Source organism: Anthonomus grandis, chromosome 3, assembly GCF_022605725.1.
Source record: "Anthonomus grandis grandis chromosome 3, icAntGran1.3, whole genome shotgun sequence".
Lineage (NCBI taxonomy): Eukaryota > Metazoa > Arthropoda > Insecta > Coleoptera > Curculionidae > Anthonomus > Anthonomus grandis.
Genome location: NC_065548.1, coordinates 9,630,516 through 9,654,848, shown reverse-complemented (window position 1 = coordinate 9,654,848; position 24,333 = coordinate 9,630,516). Strand labels below are relative to the sequence as shown.

At 32.7% G+C, this 24,333-nt stretch overlaps 5 protein-coding genes across 6 annotated transcripts; 3 read left to right on the top strand and 2 right to left on the bottom strand.

Moving 5' to 3' along the window:
- The first annotated feature begins 76 nt into the window (after positions 1-76).
- On the top strand, positions 77-1,222 carry LOC126734064 (uncharacterized). The gene is made up of 2 exons (XM_050437571.1): positions 77-328; positions 388-1,222. Exons 1-2 carry the CDS (start codon positions 199-201, stop codon positions 1,068-1,070), a joined length of 813 nt encoding a protein of 270 aa, XP_050293528.1. The 5' UTR covers positions 77-198; the 3' UTR covers positions 1,071-1,222.
- Positions 1,223-8,353: 7,131 nt separating this feature from the next.
- LOC126734438 (uncharacterized) lies at positions 8,354-9,611 on the top strand. Its single transcript, XM_050438081.1, has 2 exons — positions 8,354-8,543; positions 8,599-9,611. Exons 1-2 carry the CDS (start codon positions 8,381-8,383, stop codon positions 9,129-9,131), a joined length of 696 nt encoding a protein of 231 aa, XP_050294038.1. The 5' UTR covers positions 8,354-8,380; the 3' UTR covers positions 9,132-9,611.
- A 931-nt stretch (positions 9,612-10,542) lies between these two features.
- LOC126733950 (proteasome subunit alpha type-4) lies at positions 10,543-11,923 on the bottom strand. The gene is made up of 6 exons (XM_050437442.1): positions 11,799-11,923; positions 11,652-11,694; positions 11,431-11,593; positions 11,057-11,354; positions 10,823-10,946; positions 10,543-10,766 (listed from the first exon to the last, which is right to left on the bottom strand). The coding sequence occupies exons 1-6, from the start codon at positions 11,799-11,801 to the stop codon at positions 10,624-10,626; spliced, it is 774 nt and encodes a 257-aa protein (XP_050293399.1). The 5' UTR covers positions 11,802-11,923; the 3' UTR covers positions 10,543-10,623.
- A 229-nt stretch (positions 11,924-12,152) lies between these two features.
- On the top strand, positions 12,153-16,890 carry LOC126734390 (elongin-C). 2 transcript variants are annotated; one of them, XM_050437999.1, is made up of 3 exons: positions 12,153-12,257; positions 12,512-12,729; positions 16,308-16,890. In XM_050437999.1, the coding sequence occupies exons 2-3, from the start codon at positions 12,518-12,520 to the stop codon at positions 16,447-16,449; spliced, it is 354 nt and encodes a 117-aa protein (XP_050293956.1). In that variant the 5' UTR covers positions 12,153-12,257; positions 12,512-12,517; the 3' UTR covers positions 16,450-16,890. The 2 variants fall into 2 exon arrangements, with proteins under 2 accessions (XP_050293956.1, XP_050293955.1); XM_050437998.1 differs by having other exon boundaries at positions 12,171-12,336.
- Positions 16,891-22,369: 5,479 nt separating this feature from the next.
- Positions 22,370-23,930, bottom strand: LOC126734555 (cytochrome c oxidase subunit 4 isoform 1, mitochondrial-like). The gene is made up of 3 exons (XM_050438240.1): positions 23,720-23,930; positions 23,467-23,664; positions 22,370-22,697 (listed from the first exon to the last, which is right to left on the bottom strand). Exons 1-3 carry the CDS (start codon positions 23,850-23,852, stop codon positions 22,426-22,428), a joined length of 603 nt encoding a protein of 200 aa, XP_050294197.1. The 5' UTR covers positions 23,853-23,930; the 3' UTR covers positions 22,370-22,425.
- Between the last annotated feature and the right edge of the window lie 403 nt (positions 23,931-24,333).

The following is a 24,333-nucleotide window of genomic DNA, read 5'->3' as shown; positions in this document are numbered from 1 at the left end:
AAGTAACTGAGTAATGTCAACTAAATCAATCGATAACTGTCATAAATGTCAACAAAATCAGCTGTTGCTGTTTTGACAGCTGATTACGTGTCTTGTTGACATTGCAACTATATCCAGAAATGTAATTGCCTGGAAAATGTCAATAAGCACCAAACATCTCTTGTTCTCTTATGAATTATAACTAATGGGATCCTTGCTATGGCCAAAAATCCGCAATTAGCCATAATACCTGACAGTGAAATTTTGTTGCCCAATGACCTGGACAACTGGAATAAGAAAAAACAAGATTTAATGCTAAATTTGGGCCTAACAAGCAATTCTGATTCAGGTAATTATTTTATTGCACTTTAACCATCATAAGTCTCACCACAATATCATCTATTACAGACCAGACACCAACACCCACAAGGTTTATCAGAAACTGTGAAGAAGTCGGCTTATTTCAAGACCTACAAAATGTCAACCCTTTTGATGAGAGTTTTAAAAATGCAGTGGAAAATCCTGCTGCTTCTGTTAATTCACAGCTAGCAACCAGTTTGACAGATGACACCCTTCACACACCACAAATATACCCTGACAACACTTTAGAACGTAGTAATAACACCTTTAATGATAGTGAACCACTTGTACAAACTAAAGATGCTGAAAATTCCAGCAGCATTATCAAGGCCGTGCCCATTAAAAGGCTCTTAGATCCCAAGAGGCAAGTGAAATGGCAAAAAGAAGCAAATAAGGCCTCCCAAATAAGGTGTCGCAAAAGAAAACAGTTGGAAATTGAAAATATGAGGGAGGAAAATGCCATGTTAAAGAGGGAGAATGATAATTTGTTAAGGGTAAATGCTATGCTACAAAAGAGGGTTGCTGAACTAGAAGCAGAGGTGACCCAACAAGAAAATTCTCAAAATTTAAAGCCAACCAAAAAACCAGTGTTCGTCAAAATGGTGAAAACGCAACCAGCTCAAGTAGCAATAGCACCTAAAAAACCTGCAATTTTGCCACAGCCAGTGGCTAGTACTGTTATAGTGTTGTGTCAGCCATCAGTGCCATCTAGTGTTGTAAGATTAAGCTAATGTTATTTGACAATCTGTTGAAAGATTTAAAGCAATCTGTGATAATGTATTAGTATAAGTTTAAAGGTCATGATTTAGGCTTCGATAAGAAACTTCTGCTAGAAATTAGTTCTTATTTGCATTAAAAATATTACAATAAACCGTGACTTTAATTCTTTATTTTATTTGCCATTTTCATCCCAATATACCAGTAGAGAAATTATGAGAGAAGGTGGCCAAATCCTTGTCCCTCTCAGCAAATTTCTTTCCATTTTTATCAAGTATGTTCATTGTTCCTTTATCTCTCTTATTAATTTTATTTGTATTTTTTGTTTATCTATGAGTGTTAACAAGCAAAGCACTCTTAGACAAGTCAGGAAATATAAAATACATACAACCAATATAATATAAAATGTGTGACTAAAAATTATTTACGTCTAAAATTACTGACAAATTTCAATGAAACTGAAAGGCATAAAACAAAAAGGTCTGAGGAGGTCAGCAAAGTTGGACCAGAGGTACTCCACAAATAAGTAAAAGGCATTTTTAATTAGGTACTTCTTAAAAATTAATTTATTCAATAATTATTTTTCAAAAATATTAAGTTAACAATAACTATTTTTTTATGCAAACTAATAGTGTTTAAAAACATAATATACATGATATATTTGCAGAAACAAGTTACGATGCTTATCACATATATACATTTATCTGTCTTTAGTAATTTTTATTGTTTTTAAGCCTTTAATATATGTGAAATATATAAAATCAGATTCTATTAAATTTTAGTGTCTTGATCATATTTAAATAACTATCAATAAAACTGCCCTAAAAACATTTGTTTTTAGTTCCAAGGTTCATCAATTAAAACATACTTAAATAAAATAATTGTTATTTGGAAGGTCCAAAAGAAATGGCATCCACAGATTTTAATGTTTTTGTTATTTATATACATTCATCTATTATGTTTTCTTGCATAATATAACTTTTGGTATACTATTTGTTTTAATTAGTCTCATAAGCATTTAAATATATTATTTTTATTTGTCTGAGTTAAATTATCATTATTTAATTTTTTTACTTAGTAACTTTTATCATATTTTTTTAAAATGCTTTTTATGATAATCTATTGATTCTGGATCTATAAATTTAACATAATTTTTATGATTTTTAAACTTACTTTAAAATTTTAAGACGTACTTTAAGTACAGAAAGAGGTAGACTCTTAAGAGGGACAGGCAACACAATAAAGGCATGTGAGAGTGGCACACTAAAGAAGCACAATAAGCAGAAAATAAAAATACAAGCTAATATATATAAGGTCAAAAAAAATCAACCTATAAAACATAAATTTAAATACAAATTAAATAAATGCCTAAACCACAAAAAATATACACAAGATTCAGATTCAGTATATATTACGGTAATTAACCAATTTACGAAATAAATATAGTATATAAAATATTCAACAAAATAAGATTTTATATCGCAATAAAGCACTTGAAGTATTAGTACTATCATTAAATATCTAGCATAAATAACAGGTAACATCAATAAAATTAAATAAAATATAAGGACAACAATGGTTTAAAACAGAGTAACTGCAATAGAAAAGAAGACACACTTTAAACAAAGTCAAGATATAAAATTATATTGCACTTAAGCAGATTTTAAAACTCGTTGAAGTGAACTCAGAGAACAATGAAACAAATCTATACTGACACTATTTTAGTTAATCATCATTTCACCTATTGCACAGTTTTCACCATACAATGTACGATGTTGTTCAAGGTAGAATAATCTAGTCTGTCTGAGCACTGTAGTAGGAGGAACATTTAAATTAAGCTGACACAACAACTCAGGAGACTGTATTACATTGTTAAGAATCTCGTATGTTGTGACAATATCGCAGTTTTTACGTCGAGTCTCCAACTTTTCAATGTTCAGCAATCTATACATTTCACTGTAATTAATATCACTACAAGGAATATTAAGCTTGTAAGCAATGTATCTTATGAATTTACGTTGAACTTTTTCTAGACACATTATATATTTAGCATAATAAGGTGACCATATACATGAATTCGACTCAAGTTGACTGCGAACCAATTAAAAATACAGAAGTTTGATGGACTCAATACTGCTGAAATCATGAGTGTGCCTCTTAATAAAACCCAACATTTTGTAAGCCTTATTACACAGGTTTTCAATCTTTTTTGAAAAAGTTAGTCTGCAATCAAAAAGCACCCCAAGATCACGTATCTCTGATACCTTCTCAATAAGTGAACTCATTAGATGGTTCTGATGAAATGGTGGACTAAAACTCCTGGTAAATTGAATATATTTGCATTTTTTAGCATTTAGGAGCATTCTATTGTTCTTGCACCATAATTCAAATTTGTGAAGATCAGAACAAAGTTCATGATGTGCCAAGTTACTGTCTATAATTCTGAAATACTTAACATCATCAGCAAAAAGCAACACATTACAATAATCAAAACAATGAACAACATCATTAATAAAAAGATAATTAATAAATAAAAAAGGGGCAAGATGGGCACCCTGAGGAACCCCAGAAGTCACTGGAAAAGGACTAGAATAAAAAATATTTATCTTTACAATCTGTGTTCTTCCAGACATGACTTCAACCAGGCCATAGAGTGACAACTTCGCAACCAGAGAATGATCAACCCTGTCAAAGGCCTTAGAAAAGTCAGTATATATGCAATCAACCGACATACCGCTCTCCAAGGCCCCCGACAAAGCTGTTTGGTAAAGCAACAAATTAGTGGTAATGGACCTACCCCTGACAAACCCATAAGCTGCTTAGTTGAAATTATGTTTTTAAATTTCTCTGATAAAAAATCTGTGACAAAACTTTCAAGAACCTTTGCAAAGTGACAAGCCAGAGAAACAGGACGATAGTTTTTCACATCATCCCTCTGACCTGTATTCTTAAATATAGGAGTCAAATAATTTAACTTCCATGAGGTTGGAAATCTACCTGTCTTGAAAGATAAATTATAAATCAGCCATAGTGGACGTGCCAAAGCAAAAGCACAGTGTTTTATGAAGACAGCTGGAATACAGTCAGGTCCAGGGCCCTTATTAACATTGACATTGGTTAACTTTTCAAAGACTTCAGATATTTGTAAATGCATTTCATTAATATCAAAAGAACATGCAATATCAGGCTGCGTAAATTTCTGAACATCAAATTCATCAGGAGAGTAGACTGAAGAAAAATATTGTGCAAATAAAGATGCTATTTCATGGCCATTGTCACCCATTGCATCTAAATATTTCACAGTAGATGGAATACTGTTATTTTGTGTCTTATCTCTTATATATTTCCAGAAATATTTAGGGTCACCGGAAATAGAAGATTGGGTTTGCTCTTACTACTTAACTACTTAACACCAGTAAAACATGTTATAAATATTATACTTGCTATTAAAAAGTGAACGCATCTTCTCGACTTTATACAAAATTAAGAGAGAACATTCATTTAAATTACAAATTGAGTTTTTGCAAAGCAAATCTACCAGGTCTATTTTGATTTCAGTTGGCAGATGATTATATATTTTATGACATAATATAGAAACTTTTGTATTATACTTAAAACTATAGACTTGGTAATAGTTGACGACAAGATTCCCTTAAGCCTTTAATAGCCATTGTTCTGCTAATTTTTTTTTGTGCAACTAATACTTCATTAATTTATTCTTGTGCAATTACCCCAGGTTACTATTGCATAATTTAACAAAAAATTAAGATGAGCATAATTATAAGACATAACAATTTTTTTTGATAACAACACACTTCTCAGCTTCCAAATAACAAAGTTTACAGTAATTAATCAATGTGAGTTGATCAAATTAGTATACCATATCAATCATAATTTCTACAAACATGTTACAGCTCACCTGAACATTACATAATTTACCTGATTTATTAATGCGACTACTGAACAGCATTAAATTAGTTTTATGTAAGGAATATACATCTTGATAACATGGACATAAGAGTTCCCCAATATGGGACTGTCAGGTCAATCCTGAATCCAGAGTATGACAGCAAAGAAAATTGCAACTTTATAGAGGTACTGTTAACCATGATTAAAAGAAAGATTATGCCCTTTGATCATTGATCTCCATAATCAAAGAGGTTGTGTCACCAGCATAAACATACAGACCCAGGGTAACAGCTAAGAAGATCATTAACATACAGCAGAAAGAGGTAATGTATCCAAAAACAGAGCCCATAGTAGCACTCTATCTATATTATCAGTAAACCCTGGGACGTAGCGCTACAAAAATGAACATATTGACTCCTGCCTGCTAAGTAGGACTCGAGCAAATTAATAGTTGAATTATCAAATCTATAATAGACGAACTTTTGAAGAACTATACTATGCTCAAGACAATCGGAAGCCATTAATAAAGTTTAACCTTAGAACATTGAAAGGTTCCTTTCAATGTTCTAAGAGTTTAACTAACCTTATAGTGTGGAATGGAGAGAAAGCGTCGCAGGTTTAGGACCAAGTAAAACTAATTTTATTATATGAAAGAAATGGCCGTTACGACCTTTATTCAGGCCATCTTCTATATAAAAATCAGCCTGTGTCCAGTAATGAAAATATTTTGAAGTGTTACGCTTTACATCTACGTTAACAAGTGTATTTACGAGCTTTTTTGCTTTGTCTCTCGCATTGTGGTGTTTTTTAAATTTGTTAACGTAGATGTCATGCGCAACAGTTCATAATGCATCACTGGACAAATACAGGCTGATTTTTGAAGAGAAATAGCCCTAAAAATGGTCTAAATAAAGGCTGAAACGTGGACATTTCTGAAATAACATCAATTTTATGAAGTCCTAATAACCTGCGACACTTTCTCTTTACAATTGACAAGTCGTAATCTGTTGGCTGAAAGCGGAAGCTGCACTCAAATCTTTCTCTTCATCAAAATCTTTTTTTCACCCAGATACCTGACCAGAGGATCTCATAGATTTTACCAAAAATTGACACTAAAATAATTGAGCGATAATTCTCGGCGTAAGACAATGCCCTTTTGTAGCTTCATATACATGCCATTATATAAACTTTCCTAAGGTCTTTTGTTCTATTATAAATATAAGGAAACCATTGGAATTGCGACGATAGAGGCTCTAGTTTTCCCCCCATCATCTTCTAACATTAAATGTTAAAAGAAAAATAACAAATTTTGTTATTTTTCCGGTATTACTTCCAAGTATGGATTTTTTTAGGAAAAATTGTATTTTCTTTAAATTGAACTAAGTATACCAGCACCATACTTTGGTCCCTTAGAGCACGAAAACAGCATGTTATGATCCATAGTATTGTTTTTTTCCTGCAGACTATACAAATCTCAAATCTTAATCTGAGAAAATCTGTAAGAATGAGATACTATAAAAATTGTCAAAACAGAAAATTGGTCTCAAAAAATGTAAAACTACACATAGTAACCTTAAAAAATGAAAGTATTATAACTACGATCTTGCTGTATTCAGAATGACAAAGAATGTCATGAACAGATTCCTGAAATTTGGAAGACTGCTAAAATAATACCTATTTTAAAAGCTGGGGACTCAGGCCAATCTCATTACTCTGTAACTTCTCAAAAATTTTCGAAATTATCCTGAATCGGTCGCTATTTAGTCACGCAAAAGAACTCATCTCTGTAGATTAGCATGGATTTTTTAGCGGGCGATCTTGTGTTACTAACTTATCCTGTCTGTCTAGCCACATCTGTCAATCACTTGATGTTAATACTCAAGTCGATGTTATTTATACCGACTTTCAAAAAGCCTTTGATCGGATAGATCACTATATTTTGCTGCATAAATTAACTCAGTATGGTTTTTCAGGAAGATTATTTAATTTATTTCATTCCTACTTGATTGGTAGATCTCAATATGTTGAATATGAGGGATTTAAATCGAAACTTTTTAACGTAACGTCGGGTGTGCCACAGGGCTCGGGTCCGCTCCTGTGTAGTTTTTTTATAAATGACTTGATTGAGTCACTCACTTGTCATAGGCTGGCTTTTGCCGATGATTTGAAGCTATATTTAAATGTATATAGTTCGGAGGATTGTGTTTTTCTTCAGAACTGTCTAAATACATTGGAGGTATGGTGCGATGTTAACAGGTAGGGCTTGAATGCGGCTAAATGTAGTGTGGTCAGTTACTCTAGATCAAAAACACCCTTAAATTTTAATTACTTTATTAATGATACTATTTTGAGTAGATTAGAGCAAATTACTGATCTTGGTATCACCTTTGACTCTGAATTTACATTCGTTCCACACTTATGTTGTTGAAGTCAAGTCAGCCCTGAGAAAGTTTTACTTTGGAATCTACATTAAGACTGCTTTTCTGTTGCTTTGTGAGATCAAAACTGGATTTTGGCTGCATTATATGGAACCCGCTCTATTAGAATCATGTTGGTCTCCTTGAATCAGTTCAGCGTAGATTTGCTTGAAAGTTTTTGGCCTTCAGGCAGGATGGGATATATCCGGTTAGAGGGTTTGATCATCGGCAACTATTGGAACGCTTCAATCTACATCCATTACATCTCAGAAGAATGATCTTCTCTGTAAAATTCCTGCATGGGTTACTGAATGGATTATAATTATACAGGGTGATTCAAAAGTAAGCGGCATCCTTTCAGGGGCGTAATCCTTGTATGAAAATAAGTCAAAAAGTTCATATTAATATGGGTTCGAAATTGCTTTCTAAGGGAGCCTCGCCCCTTTGAATAGGACCCCTTAAAGACAACTTTTTCTCTATAACTTTAAAACCCTTTAGAATTAAATTTTGAAAATTGGTGTACTGCATAAACATTTCGTTGTGAATAAGATTCTAAATTCAAATTTTTTAAATTTTATTTAGGTGCGTCACATGCGAGGGTTGGTAAGGGTAAAACATCCCTTTTTCTTTTACTCTTTAGGTTATTGTGATTTTGTTTGGAAATTATAAAATTTTAGAGTCTTATACGTAAAAAAGGTACTTTTAGTTCAATTCCATAGAGCGTACCATTTACGAGAAAATCGACTTTGAAAATTTTCTGATTGCGTATGTTTAATACATAACAAAATTACTGGATACGCATTTAAAACGAAGTTGGCGGTTGTTTTTTGGTTTTTGGCATTTAAATGACTAATAAATGTCATTGTAAAATACAATTTACTTTGCCAAAGTAAAATTAGTTTCATAGAGTGTTTTACAAATTACTATTTATTATTAATAAGAAGGGCATTGCCTTTGTTGAGTTTGGTACTTTGTGCTTCTAAGTTTAAAAAGCAAACATGGATTTTACGTATCAAGAACAAGCTGATATTCACATTATGTTTGGAAGAGCATTTGGTAATTGTGTTGAAGCAAGACGATTGTATCACGAGGCATTTCCTAATCGACGAGTGCCACACCGTACGGTTTTCGCAAGAGTATATCGTAATTTAAGGGAAACAGGTAAATTCAAAAATGTGAGTAATATCGCATAATATCTACTTAAATTTTGCTTAAGGAACATTTCAAAGACAGGAAGTTGTTGGGCGACCAAAAAATGCCAGAACCCTAGCATTAGAAGAACGCGTGCTAGATCGTATTGAAGAAGATCCACCATTGAGCACTCGCATCATCGCAAATCAAGCAGGGTCCTCTCAGTCAACCGTATGGAGAATTTTGCACGATATGTTACTCTACTCTTATCATATTCAACGGGTTCAGGCTTTGGAAGAGCGAGATTTCCTTCCTCGTGTACACTTCTGTAATTGGCTAGAAGAAAACCGCGTTGCTTTTGAAAATTTTGAGAAGAAAATTTTATTTACTGACGAGGCCGGCTTCACAAGAAACGGAATTTTCAATTTCCACAACAACCACCTATGGACGGATGAGAATCCCCATGCTACGGTACAGAAGGCACATCAGCAGCAGTTTAGTTTAAATGTGTGGGCGGGAATAATCGATGGGCATTTAAAAGGACTTGTATTTCTGCCGCAACGACTTAATGGACAAATTTACACAATTTTTTACAGAATGAATTACCACAAATATTAGAAAATCTACCACTTCAATTACGAGCACAAATGTGGTTTATGCACGATGGTGCTCCCCCACATTTTAGCATTCTCGCTAGAGAACATTTAAATAATGCCTATCAAAACCGCTGGATAGGTCGTGGGGGTCCAGTGCCATGGCCACCACGGTCTCCTGACCTAAACCCCTTTGATTTTTATTTATGGGGACACCTAAAACAACTAGTTTATCTCCACCCTATACCCAATATTGATGTTCTCAGGCAAAGAATAGAGGAAGGATTTCAAACAATTAAAAACAATCCAAGAATTCTACCACGTGTGCACCATAATCTAATAAAAAGATTAAGAGCTTGCCGTGACGCGAATGGTAATAATTTTGAACACTTTCTATAAATTGTTAAATAAAATGTGAGTAAAAAGTGTCTTTTTTGTCGATCGTAATGCGAATTAATTTTCATCAATAAACATACGCAATCAGAACATTTTCAAAGTCGCTTTTCTCGTAAATGGTACGCTCTATCGAACTGAACTAAGAGTACCTTTTTTACGTATAAGACTCTAAAATGTATAAATTTTCAAACAAAATCACAATAACCTAAAGAGTAAAAGAAAAAGGGATGTTTTTACCCTTACCAACCCCCGCATGTGACGCACCTGAATAAAATTTAAAAAATTTGAATTTAGAATCTTATTCACAACGAAATGTTTAAGCAGTACACCAAATTTCAAAATTTAATTCTAAAGGGTTTTAAAGTTATGGAGAAAAAATTGTCTTCAAGGGGTCCTATTCAAAGGGGCGTAGCTCCCTTAGGAAGCAATTTCGGACCCATATTAATATGAACTTTTTGCCTTATTTTCATACAAGGATTACGCCCCTGAAAGGATAACATCCTGTTGAAATCGCCACTATAATATACAATATGCGCTATATTTAATCGGATCTGTTACATGTGCGATATAAATTTCTCTCCGGTTGAGAGGGATCTCTTGGGATTAAGACCCATGTGTTATAGTTAGTAGGTATATTGCAGTTAATTTAATTGAATATGTGATTATCTTGTTAAACTTTTATAATTGGGTTTTTATATCATATTAATAGTTATTTGTTCTAATTTTTTGGATAACTTTTGAGATTGTGACTTTACTTTTTTTCTTTTCATTCTTTTAGGTTTGTTTGTATGTTTTCTTTTAACTATATTTTTCATTGTTTTGAAACTGTTTCCTGTTATTGGGCAAGTTGCCTGCGGGAAATAAAGGCTTATTATTAAAGCCTATAGTTTTTCTGCAAACATCTTAGATGTTGGGTAATTTTTCATGTTTATCTAGATTATGATGGGAACTAAGCAATTCTGGATTCTATTATATTTAAGTTGTATATAGTGTCTCATTATAGATAAGAATTAGTTTAATATATGATTGAAATGAAACTGTGAGTAAGAAAAACCTTTAATTACCATTCAAATTACAAGTCTCTTAAGCATAATTAAATTAGCATTAAAAATAAATAAAAATTAGGCAGCCACCTTCTGTTGCTGTTGTTCCCTCTTAGACACTTCAATTTTCTCAAATTCAGCAATCAGTTCCTCCACTTCCTTTGCTGTCAGGATATTAATGACAGTTTTGTTATTTTGTCTTGTCAGTGTGGCCATTTCAACTAAAGAAAAAAATAAATATAAAAAACCCTAGTCTTTTACAATCTGGATAAAGTACCTTTTTCTGAAGTGAGCTTGGTTACATCCAAAGTTTTACTTAAAACCTTTACAGCCAAAGCTTTAGCATCCTGCAAGCTCATTTCACCTTCCTTGTATTCTTGTTTCAAACTGGAAATAGCTGCCTAAAAAATACCCAATACATAAATGTTTTCTCCTAAAACCTCTATTCAAAAATAACCCTTAGCGAAAACCACACATCTAAATGTGTGGTTGATTAAAATTGAAAACTTACTGAACTGTAATTTCCTATACAAGTAGCCTTCCATCCACTGTAGTTCCCACTAGGATCAGATTGATAGAGTTGATAACCATAGTGTTTGTCCCAGCCCATGTACAAAATTGAGACTCCAAAAGGTCTTTTGCCGCCATATTGAGTGTAAGCCTGTTTTACGTCACAGAGCCAAGATACAAGTTGTTCACATGGGATTGACTCACCATATTGGAAAAGGTATCTTTGGCCCAGTAGGCGCAATTCATTAGTAAGGACATTGGCATCAGAAGTGATGCCTGCCACACTGCAAACCATGTCACTAGAGGAGAAAATAAAAATATGTTTTGAATATATAATAATAATATAACAATTTTACTTTTTTATGGTTCACTTACTCGTTTAATTTATAAATTTTCTCAGAAGTGAAAACTTCATCAAGCAGTTTGTTGGTATTTCTTCTTTCTGCCGCTAACAAGATTCCGTCGTTGGCCAAAATTCCTAAACAGGTTCCAGCAAGGGAGATTGCTTCCATTGCATACTCCACTTGGTATAGCCTTCCTACAATGGGACAAAAAGTGTTATTTTGGTATTGCAATTATAATACATCATGTATTACCTTCGGGCGAGAAAATTGTAGTTCTAGTATCATATCTGCGGGCCTAAGAGAACAATTAAAATGATTAGACAAATTATTAAAATTTGTAACCAAATGCTCGTTTTTGCTGTTATATTGTTGTTAATTTTATAGGCAAATCATACTTACCATTTTGGTCTATTTAAGAAGATTTTTAGGTAGCTGAAACTGAAACCTAAGGTCTTTTGGATCAAAAACCGAAAAATACACAACTCACGATTGTTTAGAGGTTAAGTTGTCAATTTTGACACTCCTTGTTTTGTTTGTAGCTACTAAAGATATCCGACGATGCCAAATTCTCTTGTGCTGAAATCTACATAATGATTTGTAAGATTGACTGCTCTTTTATAAACCAAATGAATAGAGGATATTTAAGTTATATATTTGGATTTAATTCCTGATGATAATAAACCTCTTTGAAAATTTGTTTGTTTTAATGAGAAAGCTGGCAACATTGGATTTTTTTTCATTTGACAGTTGAATTAGACACTGACAGACCGTGGCCATGTCATGCGTCAAAAAAAGCATTTGTCATTTTAACTTGTTTTAGTTAGAAAAAAAATCAAAATTTACTTTTAACAAGATAAAGTGAGTATCCCGCAGACTTTGCATTAAAATTATACAAAAACGGATAAATCTACAGTGACCTTTTCATACCTTTGATATGGTAATTAACGACATTTTCTCTTCTTTGTTTTTTTATTCTCTTCAAACCATGCTCCTCTTCAGCATCACCTCCTTGAAACTTTCTACTCAAGTATTCTTTCTTTTCCATTTATCATTCCTCTTATTATGTCTTACCATCGTTTTTTGGCACTAATTCTGTTTTAAAAACGTTTCAGGTCCAAATGGGTGACATGGAAGAGAAGTCCCAAGAGAGAGTGTATGGAGGGTGTGAGGGCCCCGATGCCATGTATGTGAAACTCATCTCCTCAGATGGACACGAATTTATAGTTAAAAGGGAACATGCTTTGACTTCTGGAACTATTAAAGCTATGCTGAGTGGACCTGGACAGTTTGCAGAAAACGAAGCTAATGAAGTGAACTTTAGGGAGATTCCGTAAGTAGTTATCATTACACTAGTATTCATAAGCTTTATTTGGATTCAAAGTTCCGTATTGAGCAAATTCTGATTCTATGCCAGTGTAATGGGACTAAGTTCATTATTGGTGGTGTTTATATACCTCCACAATCACCTCGGGATACTTATATCTGGCATTGTCAAACCATGGAGTGTGTTACTACTCAATATGCCAACCTAAATGTATATCTGTTTGGAGATTACAACCTACCAAGGGCTGCATGGGGCAATGATGAGCATGGTCTCCTGGTTCAATGCCCAAGAGGTGACCCAGCTTTAGATGTTGCACAAAGATTTGGTTATTTAAAATTTTATCAATGTAACTTGATTCCTAATGATAGAAATGTATTTTTAGATTTGGTTTTTTCTAATGTTAAGGATTTAAATGTTCTTAAAGTTTCTGACCCTCTTTTTGAAGCTAATTTTCATCATATTGGATATGAGTGTCATTTGGATATTTCAACAGCAAATAACTCAATTTTTTCAAATCTAGCTTATGAAGAATTTTTTTATGATTTCCGAAGAGGTAACTACAATGAGCTTAATATCTTTCTCTCCTCAATTAATTGGAACGAGTGTTTATCTCATAGTGATCTTAACTTATCAATCAGCGTTTTTTATGAATATCTCTCTATGGGGATTGCATATTTTATTCCTTTAAAGAAATATAGAACTTCCTCATTTCCTAAGTGGTTCTCCCCTGAACTTAGAAAGTTAACTAGGAACAAAAGGAGTGCTCATTCATTATATATGAGAGATAATACAGACGAAAATAATATAAAATTTTCTCGCCTTAGGTCTGAATGCAAATGTATGTCTGATTTGTGCTTCCGACAATATATTGAAGGGATAGATTCTGGCTTACAGAATGACCCTAAATCATTTTGGAAATATATCAAGGATAAGAGGTCCAATTATACCCTTCCCAATACGCTCTTTTATGGTGACAAGCAAGCGTCCAGTGGTTTGGATATTGCAAACATGTTTAAAGAATTTTTCCAAACTGTTTATTCTCCTGGCATTGATAATAATCAGCTGCAAAATGCTCCCGCTAATGGTTTAAATTTAAACATTACTAAGATCTTAACATATGATATATTTGAAGGTATTAGCTCACTCCCTAACAAGATTACTGCAGGCCCAGATGGGATTCCGAATTTTCTCTTGAGGAAGTGTGTATGTACTCTTGCCATTCCTTTATCTTTGTTATTTAATGCTTCCTTACAAACATCCACATTTCCAATTGCCTGGAGGGAAAGTTTTATTGTGCCATTGTTTAAAGCTGGCCGTCGGGATGTCATAGATAATTATAGAAGTATTTGATAGCCTTGGTAACTTTTTGATAGCCTTATAGCTAATCAACTTTCTTGGTTATGCAAAGGCTTAATATCAGATTCACAGCATGGGTTTTGCAAGAATAAGTCTACTGCCACTAACTTGATCTGTTACCAATCTGATCTTATGAATAAATTAGAGGATCATAAACAAATTGATTCTATATACACTGATTTTAGTAAGGCGTTTGATCGTATTGATCATCAAATTCTTCTGTCAAAACTGATCTCCGTAGGGTTTCATGTTGATTTTGTGAGTTGGATTAAAAATTCTTTAACTGGCCGTATTCAAAGGGTCAGGGTAGGTGGACATCTTTCTGATCCTATCAGCGTAACATCAGGTCTCCCTCAGGGAGGGCATACATCACCCTTATTATTTAATTTATTTATTAATGATATATGTAGTTAACTGTTTCCTGTATAGTCAGTGTTTGATGTTTGCAGACGACTTAAAATTTTGGAGGGTGGTTGGTAGTATTGTGGATCAAGAATTACTACAAGCAGATATGGATCGCTTAATGGTGTGAACAAAACAATCTTCATTTAAATGTTAGGAAATGTTGTGTTATTAGTTTCACTCGCAGGATCAACCGGTTTCAATCCAATTACTTCATTAATAATGAGCCACTGAATTATGTTGCATCTATTGGGGATTTAGGAGTTATTTTTGATGAGAAACTCACATTTATTGATCATATTAATTCAATTTCTATAAAAGCATCAAAATTGCTAGGGTTTGTTATGAGAAACTGTTCATATTTCTCAGTCTCTTCAACAAGAAGGGTTTATTGCTCCCTAGTAAGAACTATATTGGAGTACTGCTCTGTAGTTTGGTCTCCATAACACCAGATTCATATCGATGCTTTAGAAAGAGTTCAACATAAATTCCTGAGATATTGTGCTCATAGAACTTTAACTGTTATTGAGAACCATGACTATTCTTATATTGAAAGTCAATTATCTATTCCGACACTGTCGCAACGCCGTAATATTTCTGGTGCTAGTTTTATATATAAGATCGTTAATAGGCTTATTGATTGCCCTGATCTGTTGGGTCGCATACGATTTAATGTTCCTCATCACGGGTTGCGCCATAATGTAACCTTTAACATTCCAATCCACAGAACATCCTATGGAATTAACAATCCTATGGATAGGTATATGAATTTGTTAAACAATTCGAATATTGATGTGTTTAACATAAGTTCCTTAATGCATCTAAAGAGATCACTTACTTCATAATTGTGCATAAAATTTTGTATTTACATTCTTGCATATAAATTATTAAGGTTGTTTCTAGTATATGTAGTATAGGTGTTTTTTACTTTAGTATTAATTTTTTAAGTAGGTTTAGATTATGAAAGTTGTTTATGTAAATATTATTGCTTTGTAAAATTTACAGTTAATGGGGTTTTCCCATATTATGAATAAATAAATAAATAAAAAAGTTCAATTTAAATAAGCTTTTTAGACATAGAAACTAAGTACATAAAACATAATTTTGTTAATTGATTGTGAAGTTCTGAGCAAACAAATAATTTCTTTCGTATAAAGTATCTTGGCATGGAAATTGATGGAGTATTAAATTTAAATAAGCATTTTAATTTTATTAAAAAGAAAATACATAAAAAACTTTTTCTCTAGAACTGTAACATTCCTCACATTATTTAAAGGTGCAATTCAACCTCATTTTAATAATTATTGTGCAAGTATTTGATGTCAAGAAAACAGTAACTCTTTACAACTACTGTTTAATAGAGGGATAAGAATAGCGCTGAGGTGCATTACACCCATAAGGGTTATGTTAGGAATTTTAAAATCAATGATATTAAAACAATCTTTATACTATTTAATACCTAATGATTTTTATTTGCAAACAAGAGTATTTTAATTAATTCTTCAAGGTGAGTTTCATAATTACTTTACAAGGAACAGAAATAATTATCGAATAGTTTGAATGAGGTAGGCATCTGCCATGAAAAATTAAAAATTTTTAAAAGTTCACACACACTTCTCACACAAGTCTTGTATAGATATGTAGTTTGTTAAGATTTTAGTCTTGTGTTTTCTTTTGTATTTATTATCATTTTAGTATAATATAAATTTTAATGCTTAAAGCACTGTTTTCAAGTAAGTTTGCTAAAATTAAATTTAATAGGTTTCATTAGTTCCTTTTTTATTAGAGTTTCCTATCCTAAATAAATTTAAAAAAATTCCTTTCAGGTCTCATGTACTACAAAAAGTGTGCATGTACTTCACATACAAGGTGCGCTATACAAACAGTTCCACAGAGATTCCAGAGTTTCCCATCGCTCCAGAAATCGCTCTGGAATTGCTTATGGCTGCCAATTTCCTTGACTGTTAAATGTTTTTTTGTATTTATTCACCTGATAACACGATGTAATCCCTAGGTAGAAGCCCCTCCCTGGTACTTTTATCTATGGACTTTGTTGGCTCGGTAAACATGTGAAAGAAAGTCAACAATAGCTTAATGAAACAAAAATAACTATAATAAAAATGTAACAGAAGATCTGTTTCTGCCTTTAATAAATAATTAATTTGTGTGTATATTAGTCGGCCTCAGACTGAGTTTAACTAGGCTATTTATTGTGATTTACAGGGTGTTATTCGGGGCACCCTATATATTGTAATTTTTGTTTCAGTTTTTTTTTTTAATAATAATAATGTATAAATGCTAGGACCGTTTTTTAATTAGTTGTGTAGTGCTTTTCGCTCTGTAAACTTCCATAGGTTTTTTTTGCTCATTAAATACTATAATTTATTTTAATTATAAATTTTCTCTTCATTTTTTTGTTTTTTATTTCACCTGAGAATTATGTTCTGTGAATTTCCTTCACACCTAGTAGAGGGTCTACAAGTAAAATTTACATGTTACCTCTACAGATCACTTAACTTTGAGATGGATCCATGCAGTTAGTGTTTACTGTGCATAAAGTATTGTTCTTAGTACTGAACATCCCAAAGCAATAAAGTGGAAGAATTGACAAATTTCTGGAATACCATAACAACCAGGATTTGTAAATAGGATGTATAGGATGTATAATGAAACACTGATTGTATATTAATGAACCCTTGCATGTCCATAATATCCAGTTTTTGTAGGTCTAAAACAAGGAGAGGGTGCAGTTATATTAATTCAGAGGACTTCAATTTTGTTAATATTGCTAAATTTAATAATTAGTTTACAGGGAGAATTTGAATTCTCACTTGGATATGGTAAAAAAACTTATTCTCTATAACTAATTTATGTATACACAGGCCTAGTTCCAGTTTTAACATTTATGGGTTTCTGAATGGCCTAGATTCTAAATTATTATGAACAGGGGATTTTAATATAGACAATCTTGAAATGGAGTTTGCGTGCATACTCAGAACTTAGTATATTATTTTATATATTACTTTTGCTTATATATTATTTTTGCATAAAATGTGAGGCAAATGTAGTAACCTTAGGCTTATCAGGTCATAAAGCATACATATATTTCGATGGAAATAGAAAAACCTGGAACCATAGCTATAAGAATATATAACAATAGACATTTCAACGAATTTGCTAATAATTGTCAACAAAGAGATTGGGAATCTATAATAGTAACTCCATATCCTCTGGAACAGTTTATTAATAAATTGGTTTGCATCTTTAACAAAAACTTTTCTTTAAGATCAGCTAGACCAATTAACCAGAACTAGTAGCAGAATTAGGCAAAAAATGGATCCAAAGGAGTCTGGTATATAATTAATAACTTAAGAGGTATTAATGGTTATTCTGGCTATCATATTTATAATAATCTGAATGATTTTTATTGCATTGAAACTAACATTCTTTATTCTGCCTTTTCCATATTAATCTGAACAAAATAAAAAGATCTTGGGACTAATTAAAAATAAACACTCATCAAGTATTGGTATATGATATAACGGCATTAAGCAGCTTGCCAGATTTGGGGAGTATTCTTTGTAAAGGTATTAATACTGAAGATCCATCTTGGTACCGTTCTGTTTTAAAATCATAAATTGTTAGGCAATTTGGGTTCCAAATTGCCTAACAATTTATGATTTTTCAGAGCACTGGCAGGCCTCTCTTTACTGATAAAAGAAGTTTAACGACATTGACTGGAATTTTTATTTTATAGATAGGAATATGGTCCCTCATAGACCGGATATCATGATTTAGCAATGAGAATTTGAGATTACTCGTCCCCAAAAAACCTATTTGACCAAGAACACCCTGTAGCTGAAAAGTTAGGGGGCTTAGAGCATAGGTTTTATTTAGACTTTTCTTCTTAAAATCATCTATAAATGATTAACACCCTAAAGAATCAGCATCTTATTCTGTAACACCTTGTATAGGTGAATAAAAATATTTCATAATCATCCTCTGAAAGTCAAGTTTGGAGAGTGTGACTTAACTAAAAAGCTGAGGATTGTTGTTGATTTTTCAATGATTATAATTTTAGAAAAGCAAGTTATAACAATTTTAGGATTTTTTCATCGTATTGTATTTTTGTCTTTTAATGCTGAGTATTTCAATACGTGGACCTATGTATATAAATGACCTGGCGTCTCTCCAGATAAGAGGATTCTTCACTATTTGTGCAGATGACACCACCATCTTATATGCAGAAAATAATTAAAGCATATTAACAAGAACAATTTCTGAAAATTTATTAATGGTTAAACAGTGGTGTGATGCTAATCTGTTGTCTTTAAATATAGATAATATAGATAAGACTAAATTGTTAAATTTTAAGTTTGTATGTTCAGACCGGTTAATGATTCACAACAAAGAATTGGAAGTGAATAATTTTTTGGTACAGATTTTTTGGAATTGTTATTATATTGTTTTTTTTTTATGGTTAACACAAGCACAAGAGGAAAGTCCTATATGTCACTCTTGGAGTGGTGCTTGCGCGAAGATATTTGTGGGCATTTATCTTGAATCGCTGTAGGTTGTAAGGGTCGGGAAATATGTGAGGTGGAAGCCCGTTCCACAAAGAAGATGTTCTCCAGATGAATGAGTCCCGATACAGCGACGTCCTTGGGGTAGGCAGGTGGACTCGATGATGTTACGCCATATATGAGCATTGCGACAAAAACTGGCAAGCGGATGTTATGCTGTTAGGGTGGTTTTAAATGAACTGGGATTGGAATCTGCAAAATAGGTCTATTTTTCTTTGCTTGAAAATCACTTACGCTTACGGTACGGAATAGATGTCATAAATCTCCACAAGACTAATGTAGACCCCTATTTAAAGATTACCTTGTGATTGCTTGTTTATTGTTGAGTCTGCTTGCCTAATATATAAGAAATATAAATCATATCTTGAAAATCATGGCTCCTCGAAACATTATAATACCAGACAAAACTGCATTATTCCAATGCCCATCGCGAAAAATGAACTAACATGAAATTCCCTTATCTATATACCTGAGCATAAAATTTTTTAACCCTTTTTCCAAATTGCATAAAAGCCTCTAAAAGTCCTTCTCGGTTTAAAAAGCCCAAAATTTCTTACAAGCAAGTATTTTTACAGCCCAGCAGAGATTTTTGAAGATAATTGAGAATAGGCCAATAGGATTTAATTAGTTTTTAGTAAAGATGTAAAGTTTACATTTTATGATGTTTGTAAAATTTTAACTCGTTTCGTCTTGAATTTTAAATAAAAATGTGTTATTATTGGTTTTAGTATAGTATGGTTAACCCACTATGGTGTATTTTTTTTTTAATTATGTGTTAGTAAATTTGAATATTGAAGCATTTAATGTATTATTTATTATTTATTATTGTTTAATAATTGAGGAGTTTGGGTGCAAAACCGGATATAGGGTTTCACGAGATTCTCGAAATTCGAGATTTCTCGTCTCGTCTCGTTCTCGATTTCGAGACGAGATCGGGAAAATCACTTCGAGATTTTTCGAGATCGAGAAATTTTTTCGAGATTTCTCGATCTCGATCTCGACGAGAAATCGCCTTCCTATGAATGAAAACCTAACCGGATATATCCACTTTTCACCGAAAATCGTTTTTGTCGGTTTTTGGTTCTTTGTTATCATTTCGATAGATTCACATATTTGTTCGGAAGCAAAACTGAATAAATCTCATTTAAAACGTTAAGTAAACTTCGACATTTGGAGCAAAACCGGATATATCCAAATTTTGATAACAAAAGCGGATGTATTGAAATAAACAAGTTGTGCGTATTCTATTGCACTTTTCAATACCTATTCTATTAGTTGTTGTTTGGACGTTGAGTTGAAAGAAAGAAAATGTGCTATATTACGTAAGAATTATCTTGTGTACAAGCAACCTACAAGCTAAAAAAAAACAAAACAAAAATACAATTTCAAAAATTGACAAAACAATTAACAAAATTAAACACAAGAAGACAAAACTTTTTGAACATACTTGAATTAAAGATAACTAAATAAAACAATCAATTACTAAATAAAGGTAAACTTGTTGACAAACCTAAAGAAGAAAAAAGGAAAAAAAAATTTTTGCAACATGTCCAAGGTTAAAACCTATCATTAAAAAAGTCATCCAGGTTATAATATGCCTTAGCCAATAAAAGCGCTTTTAATTCTCTTTTAAGTTTCTTAACATCCGATATATGTCTAACACCCAGAGGAACATGATTGTAAATTTTTTTACTTATGTAAATTAATGAGTTTTTGGTAAGGAAAGACGTAGGAATAGGTAGGGGAACATTATTTACACGACCAGTCAAATAGCCAGTGTCAGAGGGTAGTTTGGGAATTTTGTGAATAAGAGCAGCTGTTTCTAAGATAAAGAGTGAAAAAAGAGTTAGGATTTTTTCAGAAATGAAGAGGGGTTTGCAAGAATCTCTTAACTTAGCAGAACACGGGTATCTAACTGCTTTTTTTTGAATAACAAAGACAATGTTAAATAGCTCCTTATTGGTTAAACCCCAAAAAGGCAAGCCATACCGAATATGAGATTCAATAAGTTAAAAGTACACTGAACGTCCAACCACCCCTCCCAGCTCTTGTTTTGCATTCTTACTGCAAAACATCCAGAAGATAATTTCCCAGCTAAATGTAAAATATGATCTTCAAACCGAAGGCGACCATCAATGGTAATTCCTAGGAACTTGCAGCACTTTTTATTCTGCAAGAGGGAATTTTCGTCAAACATCAGACTCTGAACATCGCACTTAAACCCCATAATAGAAGTCTTAATGTGTGTGTCTCATTGTGATTCCACGTGCTTTTAACTGCTGTAAGCCCAATCAAATAAAAGTGTTCTTTTAGTGTTTTAAGTTGATAAGATATCCAGTCATTTCAATAACAGAAAAATACGTTGAAATATATACGAAAGTGGGTTTGGTAAAAACACTGGACCTTGACTGGCAAATGTATAATGTTAAAGAGCTGGAAAAGGTATATAAAAAAATAAAGGGAGTTTCAAAATGCAAAAGAATTGACTTAAAAAAAATTGAGAATGAACATCACAAGACCACTGTTAAAATTAAGATGTCTCAATTTTATCGGTTTACGGCATAAGGTTGGGCACAGCTTGGGAATCACTTCTTAAGAAGGGAAAATCAGAATACAATATTCAGCTTAGCACGCTACCACTAGGTAATATCATATCAGAAAAAAAGTTCATTTGATGAACGAGCATTTTGGGGATGATTGGCGAAACAGGGAAGATTTTTTTGTAGTACAAAAACCCTATTACATAGTAACAATACCGAAGCCAATGTGGCAACGGTAAATTTTGAAACCCAAGAAGAAAATGAGCTATGCGATTGCATGCACGAAGAAAATGCAATTTTCCTTTTATTACTTTTATCAAATACTACTTGATTCAGTTTGTTTAAAGGGAAATAAATATATATATTTTTTTGTTTTTGCTTACTAATTCTCATTTGTGTGCAAAAACGGATATATACAAACTTTTATTGCTAATAATGACGAATTGTTAATTTTTTGTTTGTTTCTTTTTATGTTAATAAATTGGTCAACCCCGCTTAATTAAAGCTATGTTCCTAAAATATTCTAATTTTTAAATATAAACACACAGGGTATTTTTCGTGTTTCCTGAAGATTTTCTGAAAGCGGATATATCCGGTTAAGCACGCGAACTATTTTAAGTATTAATTCTTTTATAATTTATAACACTTCGTGTCTTTTATACATTTTTAATCATACATGTTATATTTAAAATTACCACTTCAAATTATTTATTTTTTGCAACTTTGTAATTAAGAGTGTTGAGCTCTTATTCATACAATAAAGCATTTTTGATTTAAATAAGTAAATTTTATTCTATTAAATTATTATAAAATATTATTCCCTAATCATCATCACACTTCACAAACGGATTGGGAGGGGTCCTCCAGGAGCGATATTCAGACTTCCAATCCATCTTGTCATAGTCCCAATAAGACGATAAACCCCGAACGGGGTTCATGTGTAAGTCGATTTGTCGCCTTAACTGAGCCCTTTGCGACGACGGTGAAAAAGATTCCGGTAATTCTTCGTAGACGAACAACTGGAGGTAAATGAAGATCAACATCCCGGCTGAGCAGAGCAGCAAAGCATGCCCCATAGGTTCAGCAAAATCACCTAAAATTGTACGGTTAAAATTCAAAATGGCAGACCGACGCCATCTTGAGAAATTTGCAGTCAAAAAACAATCCGCCCCCCTTTACGTCAAAAGATTAACCGATTTTAGGCGGATAACCACAATCTATTGGTAGTTACCGCGGTTATTCTTGGTTTTTATACGCCAAACAACTACATTGACGTCACAACTTGGTTTCGTGTAAACGTTTTGGTTTAACCAGTGTAATGTATGTTTTGTTGTTTTGGAAGTATTTTTTGTTACATAAATTTGATTATCCATAATAACAGCATTACAAATAGAGTTAGTGGTGACTAACTCTATTTGTAATGCTGATATTGCTAATCCAAGAATAAGACTTTCGGTAACGAAATATATATTTAATATTCCGAAACGCAAGAAATAATTCTTGCTTTAAAGGACAAATATATTATAATATATATAAATATACCTTCTAATGAAGTGCCTTCAACAGAACTTCGGCTAATGGAGCGCAACGTATATAAATTCAGACTTTATTTGTATTATTTTTTTAAGGATGTTTTGGCATTTTAAATAGCCATTTAACCAAAAATGAAAAACTACTAGGCAGTTGGGTATTTACCGTTAATGTTGGTGACAACTTCGACAGTAGATTGATGACGTAACTTTTTAAAAACCAACAGCACCTAAACGTTTTGGTAAATACCAATCGGAAATTGGTAAAAACCAAAACGCTTTGGTTATTCGCCTAAAATCAGTTATTGAACTAGATAAGGTGGTTATACTCGCCATTAAGCGCTTTCATTTCAGCAAAAGTTTGACAAAAATTCGCCCTATAAAGTGTCTTTTTCTCCTCTTTGGTCAACAGTCTCCAGTCGCCCTTAGATTTCTCATAGAGACCTTGTAACTCTGGGGTGGTTTCCTTCCAACGGATCGCGGGGAATGGAAACGCCATTTGGTCCGCGTAGATCGGAAGGCTGTTGCAACCTGTAGACAGAAAAAAAATGGGGTGAAAGACTTCGCTAGGTGTTTTTACACTTACCATGCCCAACCCAGTCTCGCGTTCCGATACGTTCCAGCCAATAGGGATCGCGATTTTCAATCCCATAGCCCATTTTTCTTGTGAAAACTCGCATAATTGACCTGGCTGGTCTTAGAAAGTTCATTTCGACCATAAAAATTTGTTTCACTTAGAAGTTTTAGTGTCACAATAATTGTGACATCAATCTATCAACATCAATTATTGATGTTTAAGTTTCCAACGACGACACAGGTCGAGTGTTTTAGATACAGGGTTTTTTTAAATATTATTTTGACAACGTTGGAATTAGTGCGTCAATATAGCCGCTAGTTACTTTTGCAACTACATTAACAGTGTTGACAATTAGTATATACTTATAATAAAATAAATAAATAAATGCGTCTTGAAAACATTGAAAGACTAGAATTAGTAAACAACAACTTTGTTTGAGTTCAATCTGTGCACAGAGGCAAGGAGGGTGTTTTGTTTACATACATATTCTCTGTTGTCAAGTTTACACACATATTTAAAAGAGGAAATTTCCAGCTAAGTATCAACGCATATAATGCTAATTTAACTTATTGGTGTTGGATTAAAAATAAAAAGTATAAATAGATATGACTTATTCTAAGCGC